Source organism: Lynx canadensis, chromosome X, assembly GCF_007474595.2.
Source record: "Lynx canadensis isolate LIC74 chromosome X, mLynCan4.pri.v2, whole genome shotgun sequence".
Lineage (NCBI taxonomy): Eukaryota > Metazoa > Chordata > Mammalia > Carnivora > Felidae > Lynx > Lynx canadensis.
In genome coordinates, this window is record NC_044321.2 from 111,423,010 (window position 1) to 111,441,978 (window position 18,969).

Below are 18,969 nucleotides of genomic sequence, written 5' to 3' on the forward strand. Positions count from 1 at the left end.
TCACACTGTCAGTGCAGAGCCCGATGCGGGGCTCGAACTCACAAACCATGAGATCATGACCTGAGCCAAAATCCAGAGTAGGATGTTTAACAGACTGAGCCACCCAGGCACCCTTATCAGATATTTCTTAAATCTCTGTATTTACAATGATCTCCATGAAGCCCAGAATACAGCCTTAAGGACGTGTAATCTAGCTTCTCTCTGGGGACTTTTGCTAAATAAAAACGTGAAGGCACTGAGTCCTTCCAGGAGCAATTCAGGAGAGGGAAATGACTGTAGACAAAACAAACAATAATGCAAAAGCACACACACAAAATCCTCTCATTTGAAATCGGAGCGTCACAACCTGAAGGGAAAAAAAATGAACTACCAGCTACTCTTATAAAAGAAAATTTCAATTACAAGCAGGAATTAAAACTCAGTTGGTAAGAAAGCCTCTTTTAGCAACCACGAGGAAATACAAGAAAGCTGTCTAGAGGCATAATTTTCCCTTGAATTCAGCGGGATGACCACTAATGATACATAATTGCCTTGGGAGCTACGGTCGGTCTCGCAGCAAGAAAAACTGTGCAAACCCTGGGAATCCGCCACAAGATCATGTCAGAGGGCAGGGGATTCTGGAATCCTGTGGAAGACTGAGACTCATGAAAAGGCTACAGAAAAGTTCACGTATCTTGCCTGAAAGCCGCTTAATGTTGCTTGGCCAGCAAGACCTAGTATAGAAAGATTACACACATACCTACTGTTATTTTAATATTACGATTACACTGGGCTGTCTCTGTAATTCTACCCCTAGAGTTATCCATAGGGCAGACTTAGAATGGAAATTCTTTTTCTAGCAAAATTTCTCTGGCACGACACAAACTCAACCCTGTCAAATGGGATCTCCTATGCAGAGAGAGTATATTTATATCAAGGGTCCTCCGTGAACTTTTACCCGTCCTGGGTTCTGGCATAGCAGCTCTGCATGTGGTTTCCCGAAAGATTAGTTACCTCAATATATTGAATGGAACACTGGTTCATGATGAAATGATAATAGGCTGGGGGGGGGGGGCGGGCAACGGTAACAGCCAATAAAGGTTTAATAAAATCCCATAAAAAAGACATGCTTTTTCTATTACTATAATACTTAAACTCCCCCACGAAAAAGAGGATTATTGTTTCTGAACATCTTGCTGCTAACTTTCAAGAACAAGGTCAAATCTTAACGTCTAAGAGAAAATGTCTGACTGGCGTAAACGTACTACTAGTTGGCTTTGACTTTTCCCTGATGCTCTAACAAATGTTTGAGAATGTCGTGTGGCCACTTGGTGGGGTGACTCCATATGCTAATTTATAACCTATGAAACAGTCATCGATTCATTAAGAGATTAAGTGTTGGCAACAGAAAAAGGAAGGGTCATTGTGCTTATAAAAGTGAAATGGGAACGCGGTAAACAATTTGTGAAGTAATTAACTAATGTGCCAGAAATGAGCAACTTGCTGCAGAGATTTGCCAGGTTTTTCCACAGGGGGCCCTGCTTTCATATGAGGTTTGAGATCCCTCAGGTGGAGGAGTGCTGAGCCGTATGAAAAGTAGGATCTGAATACTAACAAATGCTATTTATTCGGGGTATCAGTGGGTTGAATATCTCATACTCTCATGACACGTTTCACACCGATCTTAATATGCTTTACCTTTATACAAATGACGTCGATGTCTTGGTAGAATTTCCTGGATTACTGCATTTTGGACTTGATGTCAGCTAAGAAAATCGTTATCATTAAAGGGACTACTCAAACAAACCGGGTAACTGACACCTACACTTAAGGATTGGTTACACATAGAAAAAGGCTAGACTGTCCATTTGCAAAGCCTCTCAAAGACTGACTTAAGTCACCATTCCACGATGCGTAACAATACTTCAGGTAGTGTTAATAACAACACTCAATTAAGCACTGGTGGTTAAAGCAAAGTAAAAATCCAAACCAACTAAGTGTCCATCTTCTTTGAGCATACTTTTTAATGTCAGCTTTAGCCAGCACAAAACCCACCACAGCACCAATCAAATCGCATCACTGTTCCAAGTTTTAAACTCAGGCAGTCCACACTTACTGTGACAAATATGGCAAGCACCCCCCCCCTCAAAATGGGAGAGCAACCACATAAAAAGACTACTGCATACACGCTTCTATATTTACCAAAAAAAACAAAAACAAAAACAAAAAAAACCCCTTTGTCGAATATTCTGACAGAAAATGCTACGTAAAACAATAGGAAAACCTGCCCTTCAGGGAGAGTATCAAACGATTTAAAACCTGCTTGCACAGCTACTTGTACGAATATAAGCACAAATGGGATAAAAAAAAGGCCATGATGGTAAACTTATTTGAAAATACGTGCCATCACGGGGCCCCTGGATGGCTCAGTCGGTGAGGCATCCGACTTCGGCTCGGGTCATGATTTCACAGTTCATGGGTTCGAGCCCCACGTAGGGCTCTGTGCTGACAGCTCGGAGCCTGGAGCCCGCTTCGGATTCTGTGTCCCCCTCTCTCTCTGCCCCTCCCCTGCTCAAGCTCTGTCTCACCCTCTCGAAAAATGAATCAATACGTGAAAAAGAGAAAATACGTGTCATCACATAATCTCCTCTACGGACTGAGTTTAGGGAATCTTGGGGCACATCTTCACCACGAAGGTGGGGGCGGGGATTAGGAAGCTCCTGGGCCACTGGCTCCCACGCTGCTGAACCCTAAGGGTAGAACCTAGCATTTAGAGGTGACTCAGAACTTCAGAGTACCGGTAACGCTGTGGAGGAAACCGCATCTCATTTTCATATTAGCTCCCTAAAACTGCCAAGACTGATGTGCCCCGAATGCCGGGGGGGCGGGAAGGAGGGGAGGTCTGAACCCAATCTAGTCCAGAAGTGGTCCAAGCACATCTGGAATTCTTACATCTCTTTACTATTATTATTCCGCCCCTGTTTGCTTGCTCCTTTGGCACGTTTTGATGGCACACGGCCACCAAAACAACGCTACCATCCGGCGGCTTGTGAAACCACGGCCTCTGTGTGTCCACACCCGGGGCGGGGGAGCCCCAAGAGGCGAAGCCCTTACCTCTCCGAAAGCAAGAACTGTCAGTGGTGCGTGCAAATGGATGAACATCGCCAGAATGCATTCTAGATCCTGAAAAACAAACACAGCCACAACAAAAACCCTCCCTCGATGTCGAAGCTCCGCGAGTCTCACTAAGGCTCCAGAGGTTCCAAATCTGGAGAGAAGGTGGACCCAGAGAGATCCCAAGCCACGTAAGATAAAATGCTGCACTGCACGCCCTCCGTGTGAACAGGAGTCAGAGCGAGGCATGAACTGAGCAAAACCGCCTATCCCCATTTCTGGTGAGCTCTACTCTCGAGGTTAATTACTGGCTTAAAGAAAGTCTCATGCCCAGACCAGAGACACTAGCAGTTAAAGCATTTCCTGAGCCTATTATGTGAAATTTAAAAACTGTTAGCTTCAAATTCCCTTGTGGCACACGGATGCTTTGCCTTATTGACAGCCGTACTGGGAGCGGAACTTTTTGTTTGAGCCAATGATTCTAGTTGGGAATAGAGGAATGCAAGGAAAACGCGAGGAGTTCGCTAGATGGCCTCCCTTCTTGGGAAGGATATTAGGAATGCAGACGTAGTAAACAGCGTTAACAAATCCACCTAATTTTATCCACCTTGTACTCCTCAAAGTCGTAGGTGTTAACGTACCTTGCGTATCATAGCCCTAAGAAGTAGGTATCTGGGTCTGCGGGTCAGCACCGTTCCTCTTTGCTACGTCTACTACTGCGGCATGAAATCGAAGAAAACCGGAAGGCGAGACTTCCCGGCGGCATTGTCCAAACGTGGGAGGTGGACTCTGGCATACCTTAAAGCTTTGGTTGGCCGAATCCACTAGAACCCGCTTGTGTTATGCGAGCGGAGTCACACGCTTACAAGACTTTTAAAGCACTTCACCTTCCATCATTTCTTGATGTAACTGAAAACCACTTCGCCGCCGTATTCGATTTTACCGTCCCAGGACATACAAACATGGTCTTAATGGAATCTGCTGAAGAGTGTGGTGCTCACCTTCTAATATACACTGTTCAACGCAACTGGTAAATTTCCATAAGGAGGCACCCTCCTCAACCCACCCCCATCCCCAAGGACATTCAAATTGTTTCCCTATATGGCATTTTCTTACAGTGAGTTCTGGACTAAAAATAGCATCGCCAGCCTGCAGAAGTTGGGGAGGAACAGTTTATGCCAATCCTTGCCGTGGTAGATCAACTATTAACAATCAGGGCTCCGAACGCATGACGGAAGACTGCAAACTCCAGCCATCCTAACGGATCAATGGGATCACTGTTTGGGGTGCCTGGTACCTTGCGGATGGATGTTCCACAGAGATCTGGCAATTGATAGGTTGACAAAGCTCCTAGACTATCTCCCGCCGCCAGTTCTCTGGGAGTTGACATGTGTGACTGGGCTGAGACCAAGAGTGCTGGGGTCGAGGGTGGGGGTGGTTCAGGAGATCTCTGCTTTAAACATTACGATATAGTCAAGAAGCTCTCAGCGTCCAGATCTTCTATAGGCTCTCCCTCAATCTTCTTCAGTGCAAAGAGGCTCTTTCATTAGCCCTTGTTTTGCAGATAAATACTTGCTACGACATTCCTGAGAATCCTTTACCCAGACAAACAACGAAAACACTTTTGTTGTTGTAGCCTTGCTGATTTTGTGGCCAGATTATAGCAATGGATTTGTCACGCACGGGCTTTTTTGGTATAGTGTTTGATATATGTAATGGAGTTTTTACCAGTTGGAATCTCTTGTCCGAAGGCTGTCACTGTCATTTTCTGGTGTCTCGTCAATTATGAAAGTATTACAGGATGATTCATATCCCCTCCCCCCCCCGCAACCGTTAAGCTTTTTTCATCCTCCGTATTATCGCTAAGTTGTTAATACCTTGGGGTCGTTATTTACGTTTGATTTTTCCAACTATCTATAATGATTGTTTTTCCTTGGGTAAGAACGGACATCATCTCTAAGTTCGGCTACACCTGTTATATGCTGAGCCAGAATTCCTCTCCACATCTGGGGCCCTTATGGAAGGGGGTGTTCAATATTATGGCTACTGGCTGTCTGCAAAATCCGTCCAAGGAATCAACTGACTTTCCTAGCAGCTCCACTTCCGGGACTGTCAAAAGCAGTTAGCATCAGAGTATCTGATGAATAACTTAATCAGAATTTTAGCACAGACGTGTTATCTATTCACACATTCAGCCTGGGTAAAACATATTAAATGTATTAGTCAGGGGCTTGCCAGTTATTAACCTTGGTTACAGCTATTATAACGATCAGAGGAATGCTTTCATTTAAAGTTTCTCTATTGGGAAGTCGCTGCTGCCTTCAAATTTTTTTTCTTGTGTGTCAGTAATTCACTTTCTTATGTAATCTGGAAATGTTAACACTTGAGCGGATCCATGAAGGTTATATAATTGGGCGCTTTAACTTACTTTAAATATTTAAGAGGCCTGGCACAAATAATATGATTTGTCTTTTTTTAAATTATTATACACGTTTATTAATCAGTTTAATAAATACTTGCCCAAAAGGTAATTTTTGGGAGACACTGCTCTCTAAGTGGGGGTGGAGAAAAATCACAGCTACTACTTAACGAGTATAGAGTTTGGTAGGTAAACTATTTTAAGACACGGCTTTTGGGGGAAGGGCAATAAGAAAAAAGGCCTCGATGGGCTGTTTTCTCTATCAGATGGTGGATTCAAATTACATAAATAAGAAGGGAGGGACCAACAGCATTGTCTGCACCAAGACATGAGACTCAATAGATACTTACACAAAATGTAGCTAAGAGATCTCATCTGCTCTGTTCTATAAAGCTAGTAAGCATTACCAAATATGTTGCTAGGGCAATCTCCAAAGGTATTACATGTTCAGCGTAGGATATATATTTAAAACAGATTTATTCTGGGAATTCCAAAATAACTAGTCCCATAATAGCAACAGAGTAATGAACAGAAGACTGGTTTCTTCCATTTGTCTTTGTATATGCGTGCTGTGTTTGCGCACATTACGTGTGCGCGTGCACGCGCATGCAAGAATTGCCCCCCTACATCTGGCTTCATTTGCTAAAATTCTTCTTCCTTGTTCTTGCCAATTATTTTATTCTTTAGTTCCAAGAGACTGGCTTTTTTCCTACAAACGTGAATTTAGCTTCTGACTTAAAGCCATGAGACGCTCTTTTAAATATGTGCCCCATGACCTCTCATTTGAATGTTTTCTCAACTTGGCCTCAAACACAGAATACGGGGCCAATCTTGCTCTATTTAGCTCCAACTTCGATTGTCTCTTTGATTTCTGAGAAAGTGCCATCCTCGGTCATTCTTCCACCTAAGAAACTATACCTTCACCCTGAGTAATTTGCCAGTTTGGGCTATGTTTTCACGGAGACCATACGGAGAAGGCACTTGACTGTGAGGTTACAAACAACCAGATTTATCTAATTTCATAGTCAAACACTGCCAAGCTATATTTTCTCTCACATTTGAATGAAACTTCCATGAAATGGAAAGGGAGCTAAACGTGAAATAATCTGGGACTTGGGAAATGTATTTTGGGTTTGGAAATTATGCTGATTCACTGGTATTCTGAAGGAATCTCGAAGTGAATACAGCTCCTTCAGCATATTTTTCAATACAATAATTATAATGACTTCTACCTCAATAGCACCGACACTGGAAGCCTCTTTAAAACATAAAATTGAGCTCCTTGAGCTGCAGGGCCATTCATTAACAAATAAAATGTGCCTGTCTTCTCTGCTTTTCTCTCTGTAAAATAATTTCATTTTCTTCCTAGTCCATTCTTAGTGATATCACTCAGAAATATGTTTGTATGTGTATAATTGCCCTTGCCATTCCCTTCGTCTGAAACGGAAATGCCCATCAAAAATGTTCAATTCCGTAGCCACTTGAAACAAAAAGTCTGTCAGATGCAGGCACCAAAATTGAGAAGCTAAGTTTTCACAGTCAACCCTTTCCTAGTTTTATGTGAAACGAATCAAATTCAACAATTTGCAAATTCACTGAAGTATACAGAGAACCTAAAGCTATAATTAGATGTTAGAATTTGTGTCTACTGCTTTTGTAGGGTTATTATATATATGATGGCTACTGGCTATATGCAAAATCCATCCCAGAAATCAATTTTGATTTAATAATGATCATGTTCTTCTATATTGGATATGAGAGTGCTGATATTTATTTTAAATCTATTTCCTTTTATAACTGAGTCAATCCCACTTCCCTCAACAGCTGTAATGTTTAAACCACTGCCCTCCATCTAATTCTAATTAAATTTATAAGCCTCTATGACAATAACCCTAGAAGTTAAGTTGTGTGAACTTGCTGATATACAGATTTAACATAACTGGAACATTTTTGTAAGTTACAGATGTTTGCTAAGAGGACATTCATCACACTGAATTGATCAAGGAGTTCATCTAAACTTTAACATCCTTTCTATATAAGAATACGGGCTACACCTGAGAAGTCGTAGCACTGAAAAGTAGGCCTTAAATTGTGGCATCAGAGAAACAAAACAAATCTGCACAAGCGTACTGAGCATCTGAGGCCTTTTTAACATAAACCAACCCCCGCCCCCCACAGCCTGAAGTTAAAACACGTGTCAGAACTGATTTTAATTCACCCAGACAATATAAACTAACCTTCCAGTGAATAATGGTATTTAAGCCCAGGGACTAGGATGCTAAACCCAGAAAATCCTTTGCTGCTGGACCCTCTTTGTTTATGTTTCCTCGCTTTGGGGAAAACATGTTCATTTTTCTCTACCTCAGTTTAGCCAGTGGTAAACTTATATGGCATGCTTAAGAATCAATGGTCATTTCTCAAATTTTTGATGAATTATCTTATTTTTCTACAGAGGTTTGGGATTCCTGAAAATATAATGTCAAAAACTGGGCTAACTTTCAGGAGCAGGCTATTTACTCCATGCCTTTCCCAATGGATTGTTTACTGTGGCAAAAGAAAAAAAAAATTAATAGCAAGAACTACATGGTTGGAAAATCAGGCAACATCTTGACTGGACCATCAAAATGAACATCTGTGATGGGAGAAGAAACTTGGTGAATTTTTTTTTTTTTTTAAATAGAAGAGGAGGGAACACTTCTATTTTTTTTTTCAACGTTTATTTATTTTTGGGACAGAGAGAGACCAGAGCATGAACGGGGGAGGGGCAGAGAGAGAGGGAGACACAGAATCGGAAACAGGCTCCAGGCTCTGAGCCATCAGCCCAGAACCTGACGCGGGGCTTGAACTCATGGACCGTGGGATCGTGACCTGGCTGAAGTCGGACGCTTAACCGACTGCGCCACCCAGGCGCCCCGAAACTTGGTGAATTTAAGGTACGCGGAAAGAATCCAGCAGAGAAGGGAAATCTGTCCTCATACTTCAGATTCCAAGACTGGGCCCCTGACCCTCAGAGAGACCTGCTTTTGGATCTTGCATCTCATTTGCTGTGGCAGTCCCAGGACCCCAGGACAGGGCAGTAAAATCACTCCTGTAAGTCCTCTCTAGAAATACACAGACGGAAAAGGTTTACTCGTCAAAGGATTTCTACTTGCGTCCACACATTAGCAACCCCGACCCCAACAACACCTCAAGCGACAACCAAGCGCTCTGGAAATGGACAACTAGCATGGACGAGGGGTAAGGAATCAGGCAGGTAAAAACGCTGCTACGGGGTTCTGAAATATTCCAAAATCAAAAGGCTTTGGGTTTAGCTTTGACTTTGTGTTATCCCGTTTCTAATATCTGTTCTTACTCCTCTGTTAAAATAGATGCTAGGTTGGGGCGCCTGGGTGGCGCAGTCGGTTAAGCGTCCGACTTCAGCCAGGTCACGATCTCGCGGTCCGTGAGTTCGAGCCCCGCGTCAGGCTCTGGGCTGACGGCTCAGAGCCCGGAGCCTGTTTCCGATTCTGTGTCTCCCTCTCTCTCTGCCCCTCCCCCGTTCATGCGCTGTCTCTCTCCCAAAAATAAAAATAAACGTTAAAAAAAAAAAAAAATTTAAAAAATAAAAAAAATAAATAAAAAAAATAGATGCTAGGACATTAATGATACTTTCATTTAAGACTCTTGATTTTCTGTCGTTAATGTTTATTTCAACCGGCTCTGCAATATGGATTACAAACAGATTTATGCTATTAAATATTTATGCTATGAAGTTTTGAGGAACTCTCAAAAGCTTGCGTACAACTCATTATTATTGGCAAAGAAAAACCAAAGGTATGAACAAAGTTTTCTATGCACAGTGAATAATGATTTCCTTACAGTTGCGGAAAGACTTCGTTCTATCATCGACAAAAGTAAATATGTTATGAAATAATGGCTAATTATGATTCTCTGTGCCACAGATGGTTTCTCCCTGCCACTTGAGCCTACATCAAGTCTGTCCCCCGTGGCAACAAGAAAAAAAAAAAGGAGGGGGGAGGGCACAGTGCAAGAATCCCGAGATTAATCATGGAAAACAAATGATTATCTCTGAACCAGTAACGACGTGGCAGTATTGTTTCTTCATCTGGTGGACCGAAGGGGTGGGGGGAGAAACAGTAAAAATGTAGAAGTGAATTTCAAAGAAATTGAGGGATGTACAAGCAGAAATGCGAAAGAAGATAGAAAAGAGGAAGGAAGAAACGGCTTCCAAGGATCAGCATCTTCCTTCACCTCAAGAAACAGTCCTTCCGAAAGGTGAAGCCAATCTGCTTGTAAGAGCAGAAGACGACGACCAGCGTCAGAAATTTCAAACCAATAAAAGACAAAGGGCACAGGAGTTCACGGTTTCTGACTTCATGGCGGGGGTGGGGGTGGTTCTCAGCAATCCTTTTTCTCGGCCCCAGATCGGCGGTTTTCAACCCAGGCTACCCGCTAGCATCAGAAGGCGATTCTAATAGGTAGCTAAGTTGAGAACCGCCGTCTGAACTAGGCGTCAGCAAACTTTTTTCGGTAAAGGGTAAGACAGCAAATAACGGAGGCTTCGCGGGGCCCTGAGGGCTCCGTCGCAACTGTTCAACTCTGCGGGTTCCGGCACAAAAGCAGTCGCAGACAAGAAGTAAATGAATGGGGTGGGGCTGTGTTCCGATGAAACTTATTTGCCAAAACGGGTGATGGGCTAGATTTGACCCTCGAGCTGCAATTTACCCGGCCCTGGTCGGCCGGCTAACCCTTTCCCAAACAGCTCTTTCAAATCTCCATGGACGCCACCCCAATGCCTCTGATTTTCAGCAGGGGACCTCTCGGCCTACTTCACGGGAAAAATACAGGTCTTTCGGCTGGAAATCGCTCAACTTTCTTGTCCGTCACCTGCAGACTTGGTACGCCTAGGTCTCCGTCTGTCCTCATCCCGGCCTCGTATCGTAGAAGCAGCATCCCTCTTCTCAAGGTGAATCTCAACACTCCATTCCATCAGTCTCCTCAACTCCTGTCCTCAACTCAAGTCCCCTCTTAGCTTTTGTAATACCACGATCATCTGCCACAATGAGTTCCTTCTCTGCTGCTGGCCACTTATGTGATGGTATGCCCTAATATTATTTGACAAACCCTCTTTTCTTCTTATGCTACACATTCTCTCAACTATTCTCGTGGCATCAACCACCACCTACGTGCGAGAACGCCCACGTTTTTATCTCTAGCTCACATCTTCTCAGACTCTACGTTCAGAGTTTTAAGGATCTATAGCGATCTATACCCTGGTATCTTCCTCCCAGTTCTGCCTTTTCCTTTGGTCTCCATCTTGGTTAACAGCTTCACCATCAAACCAGTTGCCAAAGGTAGAATTCTCCCTTCCCCCCGGTGCCCCTGATAACCCACCATGGTGCAAGTTTTAAAAAGCATCTCTACCTGAAGCTACTTTACTTTTGACCATATGTGGTGGTCGCGCTTTCCCTCCAAATCCAGACGATTCTGCTTCTAAAACAGCTCATGAAGACTGCATGTCCTTTTAGCCAGTGCAGATGGCTTAAGGCAGACCCTTGTCATGCCTCACCAAGATTATTTTCGATAACGTCCTGATAGGTTAAAAAATAACTTTTTTGATGTCTATTTATTTTTGAGACGATGCGAGAGACAGAGTGCAAGCAGTGGAGGGGCAGACAGAGGGAGACACAGAATCCGAAGCGGGCTCCAGGCTCCCAGCTGTCAGCCCAGAGCCCGACGCGGGGCTCGAACTCACGAGCCGTGAGATCATGACCTGAGCGGAAACAGGACGCTTAACCGACTGAGCCACCCAGGCGCCCCTGGGCACCATACTTTAAATGATGATGAAATGGAGCGCTGAGGATGTTAGTCAACGTGCTAAAGGGAGTCCACACCATAGTCCATGAGGAGCAATGAGAAGAACTGGGAAACTTATCCTGGAGAAGATTCAGATTCTTTCCTGGAGCAGATGAGTTAGATCTCTTTCCCTGTACGAACTCCAGGATTATCAATCGGACAGCTTTCCTCCTTGACGAAAGCATAGATTCTTTTCCTTAATAGGAAATGCTTAACTTAAGGTTGCTTTGCCTTCATAGGAAATCCATACAGAGTGTCTCACATTTTGCTCTCAGCTTGCCCATCATGGAAAGGAAGCCCATGGATCTACAAGGCTGATTCCTCCCGGGAAGTCTTCTTTAGAAAGGAGCTCATGTTGGCATTTACCGATCTGCTAAAATAAGTCAATCTGAATGGTAGGCTATGCATTTTTGACCTCAGTTCCCTAAATGTAATACTGAATGCCCTGATTTTCTTGAGCGAGGGGACCTGACATATTACCTAACGTACATGACTTTGTCTTTAACTTAAATGTTATTTCCAAAATTAAAAAAAAAAAAGCAATTAACTGCTGCAAGATTTTAAAAAAATTCACCCTTCTGGATTCTTGACCAGTCATTATTGCCTAATAATTATTTCCTACGCCATCTGGTATTTACCTTCTCAAAAGTACGCCTTGGATAGATTCCATTTCCTTCCCATGCCTGCACAGTAGTTTCAGAAAACAGTCATTTATTTTATTAACGACCTACCTTGGTATCTGGCCCTGTCGAGGTAGTCTGTGGATCTAAACGAGGTTAATTAAAATCCTTCTTTATTAAATTCTCTTACCTTAACGCACAAATCTGAAAAACAAATCCCCTTTCCTATCGTTTGCAGGAATAGCAGTGTATTAACTAGTGACACACGTCATGAATGGTACAATAAATCCGAGTTTATCATTTGTAAAAATAATAACACCCCTGCACTTATCAAACACGACAGCTGAAATGGCCTGACAGGAATGCTGATAGCGACCAGGGTTGGAGGATTATTATGCCACAATAGAATAATATTCTGCTGTAATATGAAACAAACTACCCGGTTTGCCAAATGAACGGGTCCTTTGTGGTCTTACTCGTCTCTCACCTCTTTCCCATCTTGGCCTCTGAAAACACAGGGTTATGACACGGTCTCCACCACGTCTCCCAACAGCCTTATTACACGCCTGGCTTTGCAATAAATCCAGGGAATGGCCAAGAGCAAAAAAGTACCACTTTGGTGCTTAGAGGAATACATTTCTCTAATCGTGGGGATAGCCTCCTTCGAGGCTATCTAGTGGGAGGTTGGGCAAGCAATTTTCTCCATTTTCAACATCCTAGCCTTTTCTTAAAACACAGGAAATTCAAAACGAAGACTACAGAGAATTCACGTATTAAGTGGTCTCCTACGACCTGTAACTCGACCTACCGATAAGACGGAAATCCTAACCCTGGTAACTGCACCACCTCTGCCTATATCTACATGTTAAACGTTTTTAAAAAGCTTAATTCAGCCTCATATTCCTAAGCTGAAGTCTTGTCTACATTATTTACACATTTCTTGGGAACAGCAGGTATTTGTACACACAGAGAGGCCGAAACGTGCTTGATGGAAAAACAGACAACAAATGTGCCCCCAACTGAACTTCAGATAAGAGAGCAACTTCCAGAACTGTCCTGTATGTCCTAGAGTTAACTGGAGGAAGAGCTCGCCTTGAGTTCTTTAGGGTAAAGCTGGATCAATAGATGTTGAACTGACTTACAGAAATGGCTTTGCTCCCCGCAGGTGCAACGCAAGACAGCCAGCCAGAGTGTTCTATTATACGCCACATAAAATAATAACTCAGGCGTCATCATGTGCGAAAACGTTTTGTGGATCTCTGATGTTAACCCAACATTGTTAGCTGCAAATAGTTAACTAGCAATAGACAGAATTTTCACAGGAAGTTCATCTGTCCTTTCAAAGGAGACATTTCCATCAAGAACATTCTTCCTCATATCCCAGAAATCTGCAACGGTTACACATATGTAGCATATTTTAGTTCACATCAGATGAAAACCAGAATAGTCCAAACACGAACACAGTGAAAGTCCTACCGAGGTGTACAGGTATCCCTCGCTGTTCATTGCCAAATACAGCTTAGTTTGAACTCCTTGAATAGCCACCACTCGAAGACCCACAGGGATGAGGTTAAACAGAGCTGAAATAAACAAAGAATGTGAAAACAAGGTCATCATTCGGAATTCCATAGCTTTTCAAGGTTTCCAGCAGGTCTGGCCCTCTAACAGTAACGGGTGCTTGGTAAAAATAGACAGACATATACATTTACCCACAGATAGGGCCTTTAGTATTCTACCCTTGATTTCTGGTGGCAGTCACACAACTGGGACCATAGCTACATATTCTCAAACACCCTGGGGAAACTGGAAGACAATTCTATGGTTTGTATAGTGTTGGAAGTAGGGAATCCTGATGCTTTTGAAGCGATACGCTTCCAGGAATCGGTCTATACACTAAAGAGCTCTATCCTCAACGAACTATTTTAAACTGCTCCCCTAGACGACTGCTGAAATTCACAGACATGGTTATGATCTACCAGTTGGGGAGAGATTCCTAGAATCTTAGAAAAGATACCAGTGCAACCCCCTCATCTAAATTATCTGTATTATTTCCAGTGGAACAACCCCAAAATGAATCCAGGCCTTGGAAGAAAAAAAAAGAAGGCATTTTGTAGTCTTAGGTTCCCAGAGTAGTATTTCTTAAAGAACCAACATGTTCCAAGACAGGGTTGAGGAGAGTGGTGGGTATGCCCAGCTTTTCGTCTCTAGGAGCAAAGGTGAAAGCAATACAAACAATGAAGTCGAGAGGTTTGTTTGTTTATTTAGCAAAATAGTTGTAAGGCGGCAGCCCGCTGGTACCAAAGAGGCCTCCGTTTCTCCATTTGAAGGTTTGAGTGCGTGAAACTTACACCCATGCTCTCCCCACAATTACACACCACTCACTGGAGAAAACCGGTGGGCGTCCTCCCCCTACCAGCTGTCTACTCCCTCCTACGCCGTGAATAAAAATAAAACAGTACATTTTTAAAACGTAGTGCCTGCCACACACATCTTTTGAAGCCAGCCTGTGCACCTTTCTCTCAAGAGTCCTAGACCAACGTTGATGATTTTTGCCTTGGTGTGTAAGTTCATGGAGGATGATGGATCAGTCTGCTATCATCTCTCTGAACAAGAGTGTAAAAGAGTCCCCACATGGGTAAGAGCGGACTTTCTGAGACCTCTTACCTTGATGTATGTAAGTGTGTGTGTGTGTGTGTGAGTAAATAACATACATATGTGTTTTATATATATATATATATATATATATATGTTATATATATGTCTATAGGTGGGGTAATATAGATGAGAAACATTAATGAAGAACTAAATATTCCTTGGGGAGCCTACAATGTATATTTCCCTTAAAATCAGGGTGTTAGCAAAGAGGAGCAGGACATCGTACGGTTCAAAATCCAAGTGCTCCTACCACATGTTACCGATGGCATCCCATTCAATGCTCATCATATTAAAAGCTGTGCCCTTCTGTTATGTGAGGTAAAGGAAAGTAATTGCACAGATTGCAAGCCAGGATCTCAAGCTATCTTTGACAGTGCAATGCATAGGAAAGAAGTCTGATACCTTTGAGTATGTCATGTATATATCTCTTTCTGTTGATGATGCCTCGCTCACAGCAGGTGCTCAACACTCATTTGTGGACTGACAGCAATGTGTATGGTGAAAACGTGACAACGCTGTATTTTTGGAATGTGAGAGATCATCACATTCTCATTTTGTGGAAGTTCATAGTTGAAAGATTCTGAGTTCTAAAAAACCAAACACAAACTTCCATATGGGTTTGGTATAAAAGCCATACCACTACGTACTATCAGACAAATGGAATACCAGCCTGGGTCTGAATCGTAGCTTAGTCATGCTAATAGGGGACAGGGAATGACAGATGAAATTCAGGATTCTTTCTGGAACTTCATTGTTTACAACATTTGGAACCTCTTTAGTTCTCTTAATGCAGCTTATAACAAGCAAAAAAAAAAAAAAAAAAGAGCGAAAACGATTTGCTTTTCACCATGTGCCTCAACTACTCGCTGGTGTGGGTTTTAATGAGCAAGAAAATGCTTCAATTCCAAACATCAGAGAGCAGTAAGTGGAAGAGTAGCAAAGACCATCAGCAATCCATGCCCAGGATTATCTATTCTTGAATAATGGTATTAACAATATAGAACATGAATCTTTCACTATGTACCATAAATTTCTATGAAACCCGATTCAAAATAAAAACTCAGCACTCTAAAACACAAATATTGAAGAAAGCAGCAGCGGACAGCGGCTCGTCTAACTAGTCCAGTCTTTTCTTTAGACATTCATGATAGATAACAAACTGGGCTGGCTGAAAGTCTAAAGGGTTGTCAGCCTTTCCAAATAAAAATGCAAAGAGGGGTGCCTGGGTGGCTCAGTCAGTCGAGCATCCGACTTCGACGCAGGTCATGATCTCACGGTTCACGGGTTCAAGCCCCGCCTCGGGCTCTGTGCTGACAGCTCAGAGCTTAGCCTGCTTCCGATTCTGTGTCTCCCTCTCTCTCTCCTCCTCCCCCCCCCCTTGCTCTCTCTCTCTCTCTCTCTCAAAAATAAACATTAAAAACAAATTTTTTTTAATGCAAAGAAATTATATCAAGGGTAAGCTTGGGCAGAATCACTATTTTCCTATGTGTCTGTGTTTCTCTAAATCTGGAGTACTTTCTCAGGGACAGAAGAGATTACTTCAATTAGGATGAAAATATTCTAAATAGAAGAAAACGACTGATTTCATTTGTGTATCTAAAACACATTCATTAAGTACCTAAAATCTCGTCTTCCATTTCCATCAAAGTTTTGAATAAGCTTTTTTTTCTTTTAAAGTTTATTTACTTTGAGAGAAAGGAAGAGAGAGTACTTTCAGGGGAGGGGCAGAGACAGAGGGGGAGAGAGAGAATCCCAAGCAGGTTCCTTGCTGTCAGCACAGAGCTGGACGTGGGGCTCCATCCCATGAACCCGCAAGATCATGACCTGCGCTGAAATCAAGAGTCGGATGCTTAACTGACCAGGCCACCCAGGCGCCCCTGAATAAACTTCTAACAAATAATGAGGCTTTTGTTTCTTGTTTGTTCTCTGCTGTGTCTACATAAAAACAAACTCCTTCTACCTTGAAGGGACCATTTTCTCAGAGATGTGCACAAGTTGGCACTTAATGTTTACTGAATAGGACACTGAGATCATCCTTCTTCATTAGTTGGGCTAAGGTCAACTTCTCAAAGGGAGCAATTAATCAAAGTACATCTTAATGTAGATTGGGAAGACCCGACACCTTGAACTGGGAACACTCCCGGACATTTAAAGGGAAAGTTGCCTATTCTTTTAAAATAGCCCTCATTGCACCCAAGGCAGATGATAAAACTCCTGCCATGAAATGTCTATCATCTTTTCCTTTTCAGGGGGAAATACATAATTTACAATGGCTGATATGCTCATGATGAGATTTTATTGAACTGACATTTACCACTGCAATAAATCTAAGGTCAGCTTAAATGTATTATACCAAACACATGTTTTTAGGCATCGATATATCTGGGTAAATGTGAACTAATTCGTTTTATCATGCTTTTGTTTACCACATCAGGATTAAAAGGTCGTAAAATCGATTTGAACTAAATGTGAAAAAATGATGAGAGGTGCTAAAAAATAAGAAAAATACAAACACAATTCCAGGAATACACATTAAGGAAAGACTATATAAACAAAGGAGTTACAGGTGAATAAGAAAGCAACTGTAGTCTTGTTCTACTCATTTACAATAACTAACGAATGCCAAGAAAACTGCTTGGCTTTAGGGGAAAAAAAAGAACAAATGTATATGGCTGGACTTGCACTCTAACGATGATCATTTTAATAATCATTTCAATCATGAAACATTCCTGTTTCATGATGACTTGTGCCCTCCAATATCCTCAATTGGGAAGATGACCTAGTCCCCCCGGCTTCTGGTCACACTTGGCATCCGGGATAGGGTCAAGCCCTACAGACTTGGAATCTTTTCTGAGATGCTTTCCACTTGTAGGCTTCATGTTGTGGTAATACTTACCACTACCGTTTGACTACCTCTCATTACTACATTCTGCCTAAACACAGATTCTGGTTATCAGGCCACACTCTTTCAAGGTCTTACAATATCATTAGCACACAGAAATGCCATTCGTATCAGAGGCATAAGACAACTGAAGGCAGGAGCTGTGAACACGTAGGAATTGACGAGTAAAACCTACTCCATGATTTAAAGCCTGTGTGTAAGTAGATAATGTATGTGTACGATATATGAATATACGTGTGTATGTACATGTGCCTATACGTTTCTTAAAATGGCCACATACCGTATGATCTTGACACGTTTGACATACTGCTGTTTACAAAACACAACAAACGAACTAATTTTTCCTTTTCAAGCGACACGTGTGAACACTAGCTCCCAAATCACTTTTTCTCCGATTGTAACCTGGAGAAGAGGTCAGAAGTAGAAGGGGGAAAACTTGACGGGGTGGGGCTCGTTAGCAGCTAATCATAACTTCCTTTCGATAATGCCCAACGGATCTATTCTGCCGAGGCACTTTGAAAACCGGACCAACGCACACCCTCCCGATTCCTTCCCTAAGAGCTGATTCTACATAAAACTTACGGGAACGTTTTACTCCTGATCCCTGCGTACGAACGTCCGTATTCTGTATATGATTACGGTAAAACCTTCTAGTTACACTTGACTCATTTTTTTCAACCAGAAGAGTAGGCACAAAAGATCGTCTAGGATACTCACTGTAGAACTTTAGTATCACAGCGGTAACACAGCATTTTGCAAGAACAGTGAGAACCATTTAGTGTGGATGTTTTTCATCCTAGGTATCACCAGGGCTTTCTTCAAGGGTAATTAAAGGTGACTTCCTCTTGAGGTCATAGCTTGGCCATCAGCCCGGGGAGCATTCTTAAAAGGTGAGAAACTGTCTTGACACTTTACATTGGGACCCCTGTCTATGGCCTTGCTGTCTACAGCCAAACATCTCTAAAAATGCCGCTGAGGACTTGTTACCACTCTGATCGGCTTTCCTTGGCTGCTTTCTGAGCCGGCGATGGGGAGGTTTCTGGGAAGTTACCAAAGCCTGAGGGAAATGCAACAGAAATGAGGGAAAACAAGAGAACGAATTGTGAGAAGTAGGTGTTTCAGCCTCACGGAATATTTCATTGGGTCTGCAAAAGTCTGCGGCATGCAAGTGAAGTGAAGAGAGGGCTTCGCCATTTGTGAGTCTGTTTCTCTTATTTCAAATAAATAAAGCACACGTCATCAAAAGGTTATGTCACGGCTTAGACTCACCTTACTTCAATCATCAGAAAGAACAAAACTGACTTTAGTTTCGACGTGCTCCCTTTTGGTTAAGGTTCACCATTATGGTCCCAGCGTGGCCTTCAGAGCACGGTAAAATAAAAAATAAAACTCTACGAGAAATCCCTCTCCCCACCTGTGGAGGT

The 18,969-nt window shown here is 42.6% G+C and overlaps 1 protein-coding gene across 3 annotated transcripts in view; it reads right to left on the bottom strand.

Annotated features, from left to right (window-relative positions):
- The window catches only part of FGF13 (fibroblast growth factor 13), a 447,042-nt gene that overhangs the window by 44,702 nt on the left and 383,371 nt on the right, over positions 1 to 18,969 (bottom strand). For all 3 annotated transcript variants that reach the window (XM_030305582.2, XM_030305584.2, XM_030305583.1), the window contains one exon: positions 13,465 to 13,568. In XM_030305582.2, the coding sequence (XP_030161442.1) occupies positions 13,465 to 13,568 (104 nt within the window). The remainder of the gene's footprint in view (positions 1 to 13,464; positions 13,569 to 18,969) is intronic.